Genomic DNA, 14,370 nt, shown 5'->3' with positions numbered 1-14,370 from the left:
TGTCAAGGAAAAGCAACGCAAGGAGAAAGCCTCCAGCCACCCGCTTGGGGACACTGCCAGAGGGACAAGAGCTTCCATTAGCCTCTCTCTTCTTTAATTAAGCTTTTTTTCCCACGACACAAGTGGGATCCGCTTTGATTTAAGGAAAAAGAGAATGCATCTTACAAAAGAATAAAACAGGGGTAAGCTAACTCCCTAGACATAGCTCAGTGCAGGCAGTCTCGGGTTTTCAACAGCAGTGAGAAATCTCCAGAAGCATCCTTTTGAGAGAGAAGGCAAGAAAAAGAACTTGCCCTGGCCGACACTACCTCAAGTCGGCTGCCTTGATAAACTTGTCCAAAACCATGGAGTCCACGGGGGTAAAGGACCGTGGTCCCGGGACTCAGAAAGAATGGTTTTGGGCTGAATCAGGCCTCACTTCTCCACCTGCTCAGCAGTTTAGGGTTACAGCCTGAGCATGGCCCACGTCTGACGTTGCAGCGAAATCACAGACTGGTACTAGCTGGCCCTTTATACACACGGCCCACTGCGTCATTCCTAAGTCACGCTGTGTTCCTGACCTTGTACTTAGCCGACAGTTGGTCGGGGCACAGAAATGTTTGTGCGATTTTTGATGAAAGAGGCCTGAAAGGAATGAAACCCACGACGTTCCTCCTAAGTTGAACACTGCACAGACCCCATTAAAACACACACGTCCATCCATACGGTTCACAAGTCCTTCTGCACACGGGGCTCATCTGAACGGATGCGGATGAAAGTCACTTAAACCAACCTGCACTGTAAGTTTCAACTGTTTGAATTCTATCATGAGGGAGCTGGACTTGAAGACTTTTAAAGTTTCTCCCAGCTCCAAAAGATCCTACAATTTTTTGACTTCTAATGAGGAACACTTCCAAATTCCTCTTTTTAACTGAAGTATAGTCAGTTTACAATGTTGTGTCAATTTCTGGCGCACAGCATAGTGATTCAGTCATACATATATACATGTATTTGTTTTCATATTCTTTTTCCTTACAGGTTACTGCAAGATGCTGAATATAGTTCCCTGTGCTGTACAGAAGAAATCTGTTGTTTATCTATTTTATATATAGTAGTTAGTATCGGCACATCTCGAGCTCCCAGTTTATCCCTCCCACCCCCTTTTCCTCCTGGTAACCATAAGCTCGTTCTCTACATCTGTGAGTCTGTTTCTCTTTTGTAAATAAGTTCATCTAAATTCTTCTTAAAGACTTAAAAAGCATTTGTTGCAGGGCACTCAAGGACCCAGCACCTGCTCAGCAGTGGGAAATCATCTGTTTTCAAGTCACTCTGTATTCACTTAGGTTCCATTACTCGGGGGATACGGTTCTGCCGTAGCATCTCTGACAACAGGGGTGGATGCCACCTAACGCGATTTAATTTTGGTTTCATCTTTTAATTTGCAAACTGTCTTTAAACGTTCTCAGGACTCATGAGCAAGTTTATTAAGGGCACAGGGATGAGCGATGTCTGTGATCTGACCTATCAGCTAATTGGCCAGTAGCTTCTGAAATTAATCTGGGGAAGAAAAACTATTGTTTGAAAGGAAGTTTGTGGGTCAGCTGTTTATTGCAATTCTTCATTTTCCCTTGGAAAACTGCAGATGGAGAGTGAGATGCAGGCAGGCCCTGCACAGAGAGCTTGGCCCTGGGTGTTGGGAATACTTAGATGTCCTCAGGTAGGTCACCGTCTGCTTGGGTACAAATCGCTCTTCCTCAAAGCCTCCCTGTGGAAGTCTGGACACTAGAGAATCCTCCACTCTACGGGGCAGTACTTTTAAATCAACCTCAAACAGGACAGGAGCAGTGAATCCAAACATAACCCACAACCCACTGACAACGTGGGAACAACTCTGCTGGCAAGAACAATGGCGAGTGATGTAGAATTTGAACTTGAGGTGCCCGCCACCCTGGTGCTTGGAGGAATAAAAACAAAGGCTGTTTACTGAAAGCTTAGCTTGTGATTTAAAAAAATCTTTTTCTTTCAATTCTACTGAGAAAAAAATTCAAGTGTTTATCTCCATCTGGAGACCAGAACACAGGAGACAAAAGCTCTCTGTAGAGCGTGCAGAACTTGCAGTGACCCTCTGGCAAGTCTCTGCCTCGAGAACGACTTGCCAGGAAGCAGTGTCCTGTTCTGAGCACCAGTATTTACCTCTTCAGAGGCCTGCTGTGGAATCTGACCTGGAAAAATACACACCGTATTTATCTTTCTAAAATCCTTATGAAAATGTCCACACCATGCAGAGTATTGGACGAAACGTAGAAGGAAGATAGTGAACAGGAGGCAGTCAGTGCAGCACAGTTTCCACTGTTTCCCAGCAGCTGAGGACCTGGAGGTAATCCCGCTGTTAACCTTCAGGCCCCATACTTGTGTCACCTGCATGTAGAAGCTTGTTCTTAGCTCAGAGTCTCTGGAGGACGTTTTTCTGGGCTCCTCTTTTTCAGATGATTAGCAGATTATGGTTATGGACAAACGAGGCTGATCGTACAAGGTGGAGATGGGAGGGGGGCTGTATCTGCACGAGCAGAGTCAGAGAAACAAGGTGACTTTGACAAGATGGACTCTCCCCAAAACGGTACCTGGATTTATTGACACACCTCAAGAAAAAGTCACCACAAGAACTGGCGCTGACCGGCCCTTAACTTAGAAAGAAGGAGTCCCAGATATTGGAGATAAAAATCCACTCAGGCCAGCAGACACCTGGTTAGGCCAACAGGGAGTGTCCTTTCGCCTGGATGGAGTATTGTGCTGCCCGGCTGGTGCTGGGTGCATGGCAACTCCCCATCCGTTCCTCTGTTCCCTCCTGCCCTCCCTCCCTCGCACCTGCCTTCTCATGGGTGTCGCCTCCCGCCCGCGCTCCGCCGGCCACCCCACCAGCAGGCAGGTCCTCGGGAATCCGTGGGTGAATTCTGAGGCTCTTCTTCGGATGTCAGGCCGAGAAGCGGATGTCAGGCCGAGAAGCAGACGTCTGCCGAAGAGACGCAGGCTGTCCTTGCCAGGTGAGGGCAGTTCTGTCCCATAGATGGTAAGTAACTAACCGGTATCTAGTGTTTCTGTCTTTCCTGTGTTTATGCAAGTGTGGCTTGGCATCCCAAACCATGACACTGAGCACCTGGAGACTCCAAGCATGAAAGATGTTACCGTTTTAATTCTAGGTTGTGAAAACCCACACAGTTTACTCTCCTTGAGTATAGGTGATCTGACACCCACTCTGTCATTGCTTTTTTCCTGAACTGTGTCAATTTCAGTCGGTTGACCCCCTCCCCTGCCATGGGGAGTTCTGAGCTCGGACTTGATCACGCCACGTGGAGTCTCTTTGTTACCATCAGCGTTGGCTCTGCCGAGCAGCCCCCTTGTGAAGCCCTGGACCAGTGGGTCTTCCAAACGGGTGCCCACACGGGAGCAGGATGACTCCAAATGCACCATGTCACATTTCAGGGCATTCAAGACAATTTTAGTTAAGAAGTATTTTCAGATATGAATGTATTATAGAAAATTTGCTTTTTGAGAAGCATCGAAACTTAGAAGGAAGTGGCTGCATCCTACATTTGTTTTGTAAAAGATGAGTCACGTGATTTGCAGGGGCGAGTTTCCTAAGGCCAGTGTACACGGCGCAAAAGGTGCACGGCGGGGATCACACGTTACCCAGGCCCACCAGACACCAGAGAGGTGCCCGCAGCGTCCTGCCCGCACACACTCAGCTACTTGTTTGTTACCCCTCTGTTCAACCCTGCTTCTCCCCGTGGGCCTCAAGTCTTCTATTTGTGAAACAAGACAAGTAAATATCTTAAACGGCCAGAGGATGGAAAATACACTAAATTAGCTACAGCACAAAGCCTAGTACATAAAAAGCACTTCATATTTACTGAACGGATGGACAAAGAAAAATGCTGAGTTTCAGAAAGAAAAGTCTACCAACCCAAACTACCCATACAGAAAGAAAATGACTTATCCCTTTCATTAAATGAAGGAGACACACTTACAAATCAACAGTTTTGAGACCAGAACATATTTAAAATTAGAAAACGTATTTCAGTCGTCTGCAACCTGGATTGTTGAATAATCCAAAGCTACAACGGCCCGGCTGTCATTACTGTTGTCTGAATGACTCACTTCTCTCCCAGATTTTCTGGTGGTTACTCCCTGCTATCTTTGTTTCCAGTTTTTCCCCTCCAGGATAATCCCATACTAATTAAACTTCTTGAAGCGTTGTTTTCACCACCACGTGGTGTGAAAACATCCTTCCCCTTTCCCTCCCTGCTTTTCCGCCTTCCATTAAACAACACTCCTCATCTGAAGCCTTTCAATCAGCGTCCTCACGTCACTTGTCAGTTCTCTGTTCAGAGCCCCTCTCATTCAGGGGTTTTTATCTGGGGTGTATTGGTTTTTCAGGCTGGATTTTAGTAAGTCGGAAGATGCCCGAACGTCTATGTAGAACGGTGTGTCTGTGTGTGACTCTTTCCTGAGAGATGATCCATTTCAACAGGCAACCGAGAAGACTCAAGACGCCAGAGACGAAGACCGTCCCCCTCCACGGGGCGCCCCAGCGCCCTCTGCTGGGGGCCGCCCTCTGGGTGCAGACCTGCCTCCCGTCTTCCCAGCTCCAGCTCCTCTGAAGCCCCGGCCAGGTGCTGGAGCCCCCACGTGGCTAGGATGGGACCTCCAGATCTCGGGGTGCTCGTTCCCCTGGCAGGATCCTCCAGCCCGCAGATGAGCGTGGGAGTGAGGCAGAGGGATGGGACGCTGGGCAGGCTGTACCCATCATGGACTTACAGCCTCTTCTTCCACAACGACCTCGCACTGTCTTTCCTGAATTCTCTGAAGCAGGACTCTCGAAGTCAGTTTGAAAAATAAACCTAAACAATAATAAACGGGACGCCTCCCAGGGCCCGAGTTCCTACACCACGTGACGGGCAGGTGCTCTCCCGAATCATCTTGCGGGAGCGCTTCCAATGGGTGGGCAGCTGCTCCAGCTCATGGCCCACGTGGTGGTCTCCGTGGGGTATCTTCTGATTGATGATGATCAGCTCTGGGTGACCCTACCCGCCTGTACACTGTCTCTCTCCGCAAGCCCAGCTTCTGGAATCCCATCCATGCCCAGGCTCTGAGTATGGACGTGCAGTTACAGATGGGACCTCCTCTCCTTGATCCCTGGTGCACCCAGCTGTAAGTCCTGAATGTTACAGCTGTGCTCATGGCTGGCTGGGCTGATGTGATGAAGTGAACACTGGGCCATCAGTCTATTAGCTGCCGGATGGAAAACAGTGAAAGGCCAGGGAGACAGGAAGAACACACTAAGAAACCCACAGGTCTGGCTTGAACGTGGCCCCTCCAATTCACAGAAACATTTCATTACCATCAAAGGTCAGAGTCAGTTACTGGTAAAAAAATCAATAAACTTGTGGGGAGTAGGGGGAGGCTGAAGAGCTAAATTCACAACATGTCCTCTGTATCGAAGGGACTTGGTAGAAATACATGTATTTCAAACTCTTGGGGATAAAACTGGTTGTCAGGAAATGGACCATTTGTGTAGTTTCAGGGGTTCCTGCTGTGAACAGATTTTTAAAGACTCACATCAGTGCAAAACAGAGAGAAAAAAAAGACCACGGAGGGATTTCAAAATTGTGTCTGCCTGTTAGTCTTTATCACCCATTTTGTTGGACTTCGTGCATGAAGTTGTTCGTGTTTTTTCCTTTTTTTTTTTTTTAAATGAAAGCAATCCATGAGCGGGTTTTACCTGTCCCTGCCAATTACTTCAGAGAGACGGAAATTCTTATTGCTGGCAACCCGAGGCCATCTGTTAAATTATGCTGGTGGCATATACTAGAAGAGACATTCTGACTTTTTAATCTGAACATCACGGTCTGAATGTATTACTCATAACAAGACGCGCACTGTCTAGACTGACTGTTCGATGAAAAATCTCATTCCTTCCTCCTCGTCCTGCACCAACAACAGTGATGTACGGACTGCCAGTTTCTGAAGTCCAATCTGTAGCTCACCCGGCCGTGAGGAAAGGGCCGCCCTCTGTGAACAGGCAGACACCCTTCTCCGTTAAGGGCACCTGGGTGTCTGCTACCAACTGATTACATCTGCCATTTCTCAGCTGCCTGCAAATGTATTTGCTCATTAACATTTGGTCAGTTGAAGGCTGTCAAACGCGATTGCTGGGCAGGTCAGTGTCATTCAAGTACTTCCGAAGGGGCCAGAAAGTGCCTTCCACAGTGGTATTTTTCTTCGAAGAGTGGTCTCCCTCAGGAAGAGAGGGGCAGAGAGAACAGAAGGAGGGGAGCCGGTGAGAAAGCACACGCAGGGCGCCGGGGGCTTCAGCCTCTCCTTCCGCTTGCCATGGGGTCTCGTTAATCTGCAGGTCCTCAGTGGGAAGATGGAAGTAAGATTTAACTTGATGTTCATACTTTTTCAGAAAATGTGGGCTACTAATCAAGAACTCGGTAGTGTTTTGTATATTTTGCAATAAAAACTTCAATATATGTACTTCCAATAAAATCCGTAAAAACTGCAAATTTCAAATAATTGTCGAATGTAATACATCAGATCAGATCCGTTACGGCCCTTACCCTGGGACACTCTGAAAGTCTGGTATGGATACGAAGCAACAACAACCGGCTCTTCTAGAGGCATCGGTTAGTTCGGTTTGGAAGCTCCCCTGGTTGGACTCAGGGGACTGGAAACACATCCTCATCCTGTCCCAGATGTAAGACAGGCACTGAGCAACTCCTCATGAAAGCCAGATTCAGGCCAGTTTCATGCTGGGCGCAGTCCACGCGGCATTTCCTCTGGCTGCAAAGTGCCCTTGGAAGAGACCTTCCCGACATCATTCTGGAGAAGGAAACACACCTGAACCCGGATGTAGCGCTCGTAAGTGGCGACGCAAGACCGTGGCGTGATGCCACCCAGGTTCTGGCTGGGGCGGTGGGGATTACTCCACTTCAGCTACACCTAGAGCCCTGCTGTCCAGCACCACCAGAGGGGAACAGCCAAACAGCTATTTAAATCAGCATTAAAACTTACAGTTCAGCTCCTCATTCGCAGTAGGCACATTCTGAGTACCAGCATATGACTAGCGGTACCAAACTGCACCGCGCAGACGTAGAAGATTTCCACCAGCGCAGGAAGCTCTCCGGGAGGGTGCTGCTCTAGGTGCTGGAATTCGGGTCTCTGGCCACGACCACCTCTTCTATCTTGTGACTCATTTACTGAACTTGGCCTCAATCCTTTAGTGCCTTCCCTGTCCTCATGGCCCACCGGACACGTCTGACCTCCCTGCCTCCAAGCCTAGACTTTCTAACCATGATTTTCTTGGACTCCTTGATTCCCTTGCGCCTTGACTCCTCATGGGCATCCCCCTGCCAATCTCTAACTGTTGGCAGGTCGCACGCGGATGTCCCTGCTCCTGCTTCTAGGATATAGTGCACCGCTGGAAACAGTTCACCTCATATTGACTCACTAACTTGGCCCTGATGATGCCTCTTCCCAAAAACCTCAGAATCGCCCAGGATCCTCGCTCTCCATAGATGACTTGCCTTCTCGTTGGTGGGGAAGACGTACAAAAATCACCCATGAACTTCCCCGACATGTTTCTCTGATTTTCGGCTTCCTTTAGCCAAAGTGACCCACTGACTGCTTTCCACCCAGACACACTGACTTCCTGCTTTCAGAGCTTTGCCTGTGACGTTTCCGTCAGTTAGGTGTTCTCTCAGCCTCACCCCGGCAACGAAGCTGTCTTTAGATCATCCCTTCCGAAAGCAAACTCCTTCTTGTCCGAGTTTCCCTAACATTTTGTCTGTGCTGCTCACATCAGGGTCCCCCGCCAACACACACCAACAAAAATCAAACTGTATTTCTATATGCTAGTGATAAACATGTGGGCATGAAAATTAAAAAGACAGTATCATATACAGTTTCTCAAAAAAAGAGAAACACTTAGATGCACATCAAACAAAACAGGTATGAGACTTACATGCTGAAATCCTCACAATGCTGATGAAGGAAATAAAAGATCAAAATAAATACAGAGACATACCATGTTCATGGCATAGAAGACTCAAAAGAGTAAAGACACCAATTCTTCCCCAACTGATTTCAAATTTAATGCAGTTCTTACCAAAATTGTAGCAAGAGTTTTATAGATGTAGATCATTCTAAAATTTATGTGGAAAAACAAAGCAACTAGGATATCTAAATCAATTTTGAAAAAGAAGATTAAAGTGGGAGCAATCAGTCTACTCATTTTCTTTTCTTTTCAGTCACCACACAAGGTTTCAGTGATGTAAGAGGGGTCCTTGCTGGAGTCTCCGGCATCCCTTGCAGCAACCAGGTCTTTACACTGAGAGTAGTCAGTATTCAGCGAACTTCTATGTATCTATTTTTGCACATGCCAGATTAATTGCTAAGGTAGACAGGGTTAATTCAGTAATTAATTGAATACACTTCTTCTAATGATCTCAACATAAAGTTCTCACTATACGATTACACTGCCAGGACTTGTGACGGGAAAACAAGGGCGCATGTGTTGACGCCTAGAACTGCAGTCAGCGCTGCTATGGCAACAAGCGACGGTGTTCTGAGGGAGGGCGAGCCGGGTTCCAAATGACGGGGAAGGGGCAGACAACCGAGAAAGGCTTCAGAGCTCGAATAAACTTACCTTGCGTCGCAATGTAATGATTGGGTCGATGATAACCCTAAAAATAAATGAGAAAGAATATTAGACAAACCTAAAAATCAGTAAGCAGCACGCAAGTCCCACACTAAGTTTGCCGAAATGAACGCGCGTACCCACACCAACAGCTGCGTCGCCTGAACGGTAAATGACCAGACCCAGCACCACTGGTTCCTCCTAATAAGCAAGGGTGCGTCCGACACAGCAGTTCTGATGCCTGCACCGGGCGGGGCGGGGCAGTGAGTAACGGAACCACACACAGGCTATGAGATGACGGATAAGCACGAAACACGAGCAATTTACAGACTTCCTGAAATCACAGGACCACGACTTCTATTAGAGTGCAAACCGCCTGGGAACGGGCAATAGAATTTCATTTGTGTTTGGGCTGTTATTGGCAATGTGACAAAGCTCTAATGTGTATTCTGATATATTAGTCTAGGCAGTTAATGTCAACAGTAATACTAAACATCATTCTTAAACACCACTAATGCCACGACATGATGCTGTAGCAGGAGCCAGGGACTCAGAGGGCAGAAGTTCTGCAAGACCCCTTCCATTTATCTGATCCCACAAGAGGGGTAAGATGAAAACCGAGACCAAAGAAAAAGGGAACGAGGGACTCTGCAGGATCAATATCTGGGGAAGATAAAGCCAATTCAGAGAAAATTACACACGAGTAACACACCATATCACCACGGACCTGGATACCTTCCCTTGCTGTCCCCTGAGATTGCCCACCACACCGTGCCCACAGCCAGCTGGAAAACAGAGTAAACTCGGAAAGGCCGACTTCTCAGACACTTAGATGCGTATCTGTGAGATTCTTTCTGCTCTTAAAAACAAGCCCACAACAGCGAACAACAAAAGTAAACACACTCTTTAATACAACTGGCCTGCTCTTGGTCTCAAGCACAGAATCACGACCAACATTAAAACCATTTAGATGGTTCCCATTTCTTGCCAGCTGATAAACCCCACGAGGCGAGACCCCATCTGACTTATTCACTGTACATGACAGTCCGAGCGAGGGGCTGGGAGATGGGGGGCCCATCTGTTGAACTGAAATGGTCCGCACCGTCTGTGTTGCTGAACCCGACAGCCACTTCCCAGGCCCCGTCTACTTGACCTGAGAGGCATGAACACAGCTGAGCCCCTGAAATGCTTTCTGCACTGGCTTCCGGATGGGACGCTCTCTGAGTTTCTTCCTGCCCGCCCCGCGGCTCCTCCTCTGTCCTGGGCCTGCTCCTCCCGTTCGCCCAGATGCTGATGTTCGGATGCCGTGTTCCTGGGCTCCCCTTCGTCCACACTCACTTCCCGGCTGAGCTCATCCAGCCTCCTGGCTGTCAAGGCCCCCAGCGTACCAGGGAGCCCTGTGTTCTCACCTGCAGCTGCACCTTTCCCCTGAAACCCCGAGGCAACATCAGTGGCCTAGTCACACCTCTACTTGGATGCTAACATGCATCTGAAGCCTGACATGCCTAAACCCGACTCCTTGTTGCCTCTAGCCCACCCCGCGGAGTCTGCTCCCCCACAACCTCCTGAAGGCACGGGGCCCCCTCCTTCCTCCCACCCCACGGCCAATCTGGCAGCGAAGCCGTTGCTTTGCACATCTCTTTCCCTCCAGGGCCCCCGCCTGGGCCAGGCCACCAGTGTCCCTCTCCGATGGCTGCCACGGCCGCCTCTCAGGTCCTCTTGCTCCGACTCCCGCTGACCTTCAGTGCATCCTCCACTCAGCTTCCAGACCCTGTCACTCCTCTGCATCTGTGCATTTGTCACTCCTCTAACAACTGCCCAGCTCACAGTCAGAGCCAAACTCCTCAGCACTGTGGACGCTACCTGGCCTGTGACCTCTCTTGTCCCATCACCTGGGACTCCACCTCCTTCACATCACAGACACTCCTGGCTTGTCTTTCTCCACATTCGCCATTTGTGGTCCACAGCGAGGCCTTTCAATGGGCTGCTTCTCAGCCTGGATGCTCAGTGCCCAGGTGTCAACCTGGCTCAGCCCCCCACCTTCTTGGCTCAAAGGTCACCTTCTCAGTGGAGCTGACTGCAGCCCCTCTATTCCAAGCCACAGTCCACCTCCAAGCCTGGGGCTCCTTCTCCTCCGTTGGGGCTTTCCTCCCTCCCCAGTCCCTCCGATCATCTAACATCCCAGACAGAGTTAACAGACTTATCTCATTTACTGTTTCTCCTGATTAGACCATCAGATCCATTATGTCAGAGGTCTGTCTTTTGTTTTTGGTCTGAATTGTTCACAGTTATAACACCAGTACCTCGAACTGTTACTGCCCTAGAATAGGTGCTCAACAAAATCTCACTGACTAAGTGGAAAGGGAACTGAATGTGGACTCTCCTCCTGGTTAAAATGGAAACGAATGAACCTGGTATTGTCAGCACGTTCACGTCCTCCCTCCTCTGCATCTCCACCCACCGATTCTTCACAGCTCAGTCCACGTGGCCTCCACGACAAAGCCTGATCTGATCGCAACGAGCTCAGTCAGTGACTCAGCAGACCCTCACTGAGCGCTCACAACAGCTGAGGCGTGTGTCAGGGCCAGGGAGATGGCAGTGAGGGGGGCACCGGCCCTCTGCTTGGGGACCCAGCAGGGGCTGCTGGAGCTGAGACCGCGGCGTGAACAGGGTTCCCTGGGAACCTCCCCGGGGAAGGGGTGTTACAGTGGAGATGTCTCCTTCTTCAGCATCGAAGCTGTGAGGTCTCGGGGAGAAGGCAGCAGCCTTGGGCCCCTCAGAGTACCCCTGTGAGGCACTCACGAAACATCTGCTGAGCAAGGGAGTAAGTGCAATGTGTCTTAGGAAGAAACTCCGCTTTAATAAAAAAAATTCTACCTTGGGTTGGGTGTTTTTGGTCGTTTTCAACTGTATGGTCTAGGGGTCTTCGTTTGAAGAACGAGATGCGAATTATACTTTAAAGAATCCTTCCCAGACCCCACCCTCAAATCTATAACCCAAAATGCCAAACTTGCCAATGAGCGCTCAGCATAACATTCTTAGTTATTTTCCAATGACCCCTAGAGATAGTGATGCCGGTATTTTCAGTTGTATCTGAGCAATACTCAACCAAGACAAGAAAGGGATCCGTTTATCTGAGTAACACCTGCACATGGAAGTACTGACGGATTAAGGAACAGCGTGATGTCCAAGCACAGAGGATGCCTCGGGGGCTGGGACCTGTTTAATGTAAACTTGGGCCTTGGAGGTAACAGCCACTTTCCCTTGATTTTCAGTCTACTTTTGATTTCATTCATTCTTTCAAGTGAAAACATGCTGTCTCCTAAAGAATTTATTCTGATGTAAGGCATTCAGTTAACATGATGCCGAATGAACAAAGAAGCAGGCTTCAATAATTAAGCAGCCTGCATATTTAATGACACGTCTTGCGTGCATCAGAAGTCCTGGTTAACAGCTGCAGACGACTTTGAAGGCAACTTGAAAGTCTAGTGATGACAAGAGATGGCAAATCATTGAATTAGGAATTAGAGAGTTTTGTCCTATTAATAGGCAAACAGATTTTTTTAAGTGTCAAATAATCCAAGTTGTTGACAAAAAATGGAAATAAGATTTTCTTAGTCCACAGAAAGAAGGCAGAGACTGTCTCAGGGAATTCACCAGCCTGCAGGCTGACAGGTGTTCACCGGGAAGTTCTGAGTGGACAGGACCAGGCTTGCGTGTTTGCTCCCGGGGTTGGACCAAGGTGCGTCTGCCAGTCTTAGAGCGGACGCACGGGGGCATGGTATGTGTCAGAACAGATAGGTTTACTGACAGTTTCAAAATACATACGTCGATATAATTCCCATTGATGTAGTCCGAGTTGTTGTCTCCTTCTATGGTCTGCAGCCTCACGCGGGAATGGTCGTCTGTCAAGGGGAAGGGCAAAAAAAAAAAAAAAAAATTAACAAAAGCAATCTGTTGGGCTGCCCAGAGCCCCAGATTGTACGCACATCACAGGGGAGCATCCACACGCATGCTGCTTTAGAGACAAAGACTTAAATACTTCACACCTCCCATCCTTTCACTCTTCAGACTGCGAAGGATTTATAGCTCTTTGCATTCTACAATAAATCTCATTAACTTATTCTTTGATCGTTTACAGACGTGAAGCGTTGGCAGAGGCTGGAAACTTTCACCTGTGAATCACAACAGAACTATTTCTTGGACTGGAAGTTTAGCACCTTCACTAAATCATCTGGGAGCCCTGAGATCCTGAAGGTTGCCTATGACAGCCAGCTTGACAAATGACAGTCATAAACCACAGCCCCGCCTTCTGGGAGCTGTGCACACAGTTCCAACCTCAGTCATCGGCCCAGAGTCCCCAGAGCCCTCCCCTGCATGGAGGGCATCAGCGGGCAGAGCAAGGCTGTCCCCCACCAGCCATGTGACTGCCGGCCACTCAGGGACGCCACCAAGCCTCAGTCATGCATCCGGAGAAAGGATGACAGTGTGTGTGCAAGTTGGGCTGTTCTGAAGATTAAACGCAAACACAAATTGCCAAGCACGCCACCCACACACAGCAAGTACCGTCCAGGGTAATTAGCTACATTAAACCATCTCTCTGAATGGAAAAATTGTCTCCATAAATGCTGCTGAGACATCGCAAGGATTTCTCTGAAGATCTGTATTTTAAAAAGGAAAGTGCTAAAAGCCCAGAAGGGCACAGAGTTCCTGTTTTGCTCACTGGTCTACCCTGACCCCTGTATTAGTTCTGTGTCACAGTAGAACTCCCCCCAAATACCTTTAAATGAATAAAAAGTGAACCTTTTTTTTCAAGTGAATCATTTAAACACTGCTTTCCTAAATGAATGTACTTTCTAGAAGTGGAACCTGTCCCCGCAGTGGAAGCTCACACCCAAGCCCAGTATTTGGAGCGGGCAAAGGCCGGCTGCGCTGAGAGTGAGCGCTGAGGTCGCTGAGAGGGGACCCGAGGGGCACTTGGCAAATCCCACTTGCCACGATGCTGGGAAGTGGAAGGTCTTGCCTCTAAACTGTTGACTTTTCATCTGGGTCAGTGGTGAGAAATGACACTCCCAGCTTGAGGCAAGAGCCAGGAGGCCAGCAGGTGACAGACTGCTTTACCCACCACCACTGGACCAAGTGTGGGCTCCAACCTGCTCCTTGGCCTCATGTGCTCATGGGTGAAAGGCAACCTTTCAGGCCAGTCCCTCAAGTTCAACCCTCTGTGGATGAACTTCTGTATGTTCTCAACAGTGTGGGTAGAAGGAAACCTGGCTCAAGTTTTCCACCCTTCCTTCACTGATGGGACTTCTTGCTTCAGTTCGTGACAGGTGGCCATACGAGTTCACATCTGTGCCTTATAGTTAGCGGGGGCTCGGGACGTGTATCTGGAAGGTGATGAGAAGGGGGGCCACAGGCAGCGGTCATGCCTGTGGGATCGAGGGCCAGTGTGCCCATTGGACTCCCTCCCCGTTTGTAATTTTGGGTAAACTGCTTCATTCCTTTGTGCTTTCGTTGTTCCCTGACCTGTAAAACGGGGATTCACACTGCCCTCTACGTGGGATTAAGGTGAGCATGAAAATAAAACACAGAAGGAGCTCAGCAGAAAGCCTGGTATACAGTGAGTGACGCATGCCGTCAGCTGTCAGGATTACCACGCGCTGTGTAACAGACACGCCTGCTTTCCTTTGCAC

At 48.8% G+C, this 14,370-nt stretch overlaps 1 protein-coding gene across 6 annotated transcripts in view; it reads right to left on the bottom strand.

The window, feature by feature from the left end:
- PTPRM (protein tyrosine phosphatase receptor type M) overlaps window positions 1-14,370 on the bottom strand; it is a 643,552-nt gene that overhangs the window by 56,252 nt on the left and 572,930 nt on the right. For all 6 annotated transcript variants that reach the window (XM_072949242.1, XM_072949243.1, XM_072949238.1 and 3 more), the window contains 2 exons: window positions 12,506-12,582; window positions 8,687-8,723 (listed from right to left, as the gene is read on the bottom strand). In XM_072949242.1, the coding sequence (XP_072805343.1) occupies window positions 8,687-8,723; window positions 12,506-12,582 (114 nt within the window). The remainder of the gene's footprint in view (window positions 1-8,686; window positions 8,724-12,505; window positions 12,583-14,370) is intronic.

This window comes from Vicugna pacos, chromosome 24 (assembly GCF_048564905.1).
Source record: "Vicugna pacos chromosome 24, VicPac4, whole genome shotgun sequence".
NCBI lineage: Eukaryota > Metazoa > Chordata > Mammalia > Artiodactyla > Camelidae > Vicugna > Vicugna pacos.
This window is presented reverse-complemented; position numbering and strand designations above follow the sequence as displayed.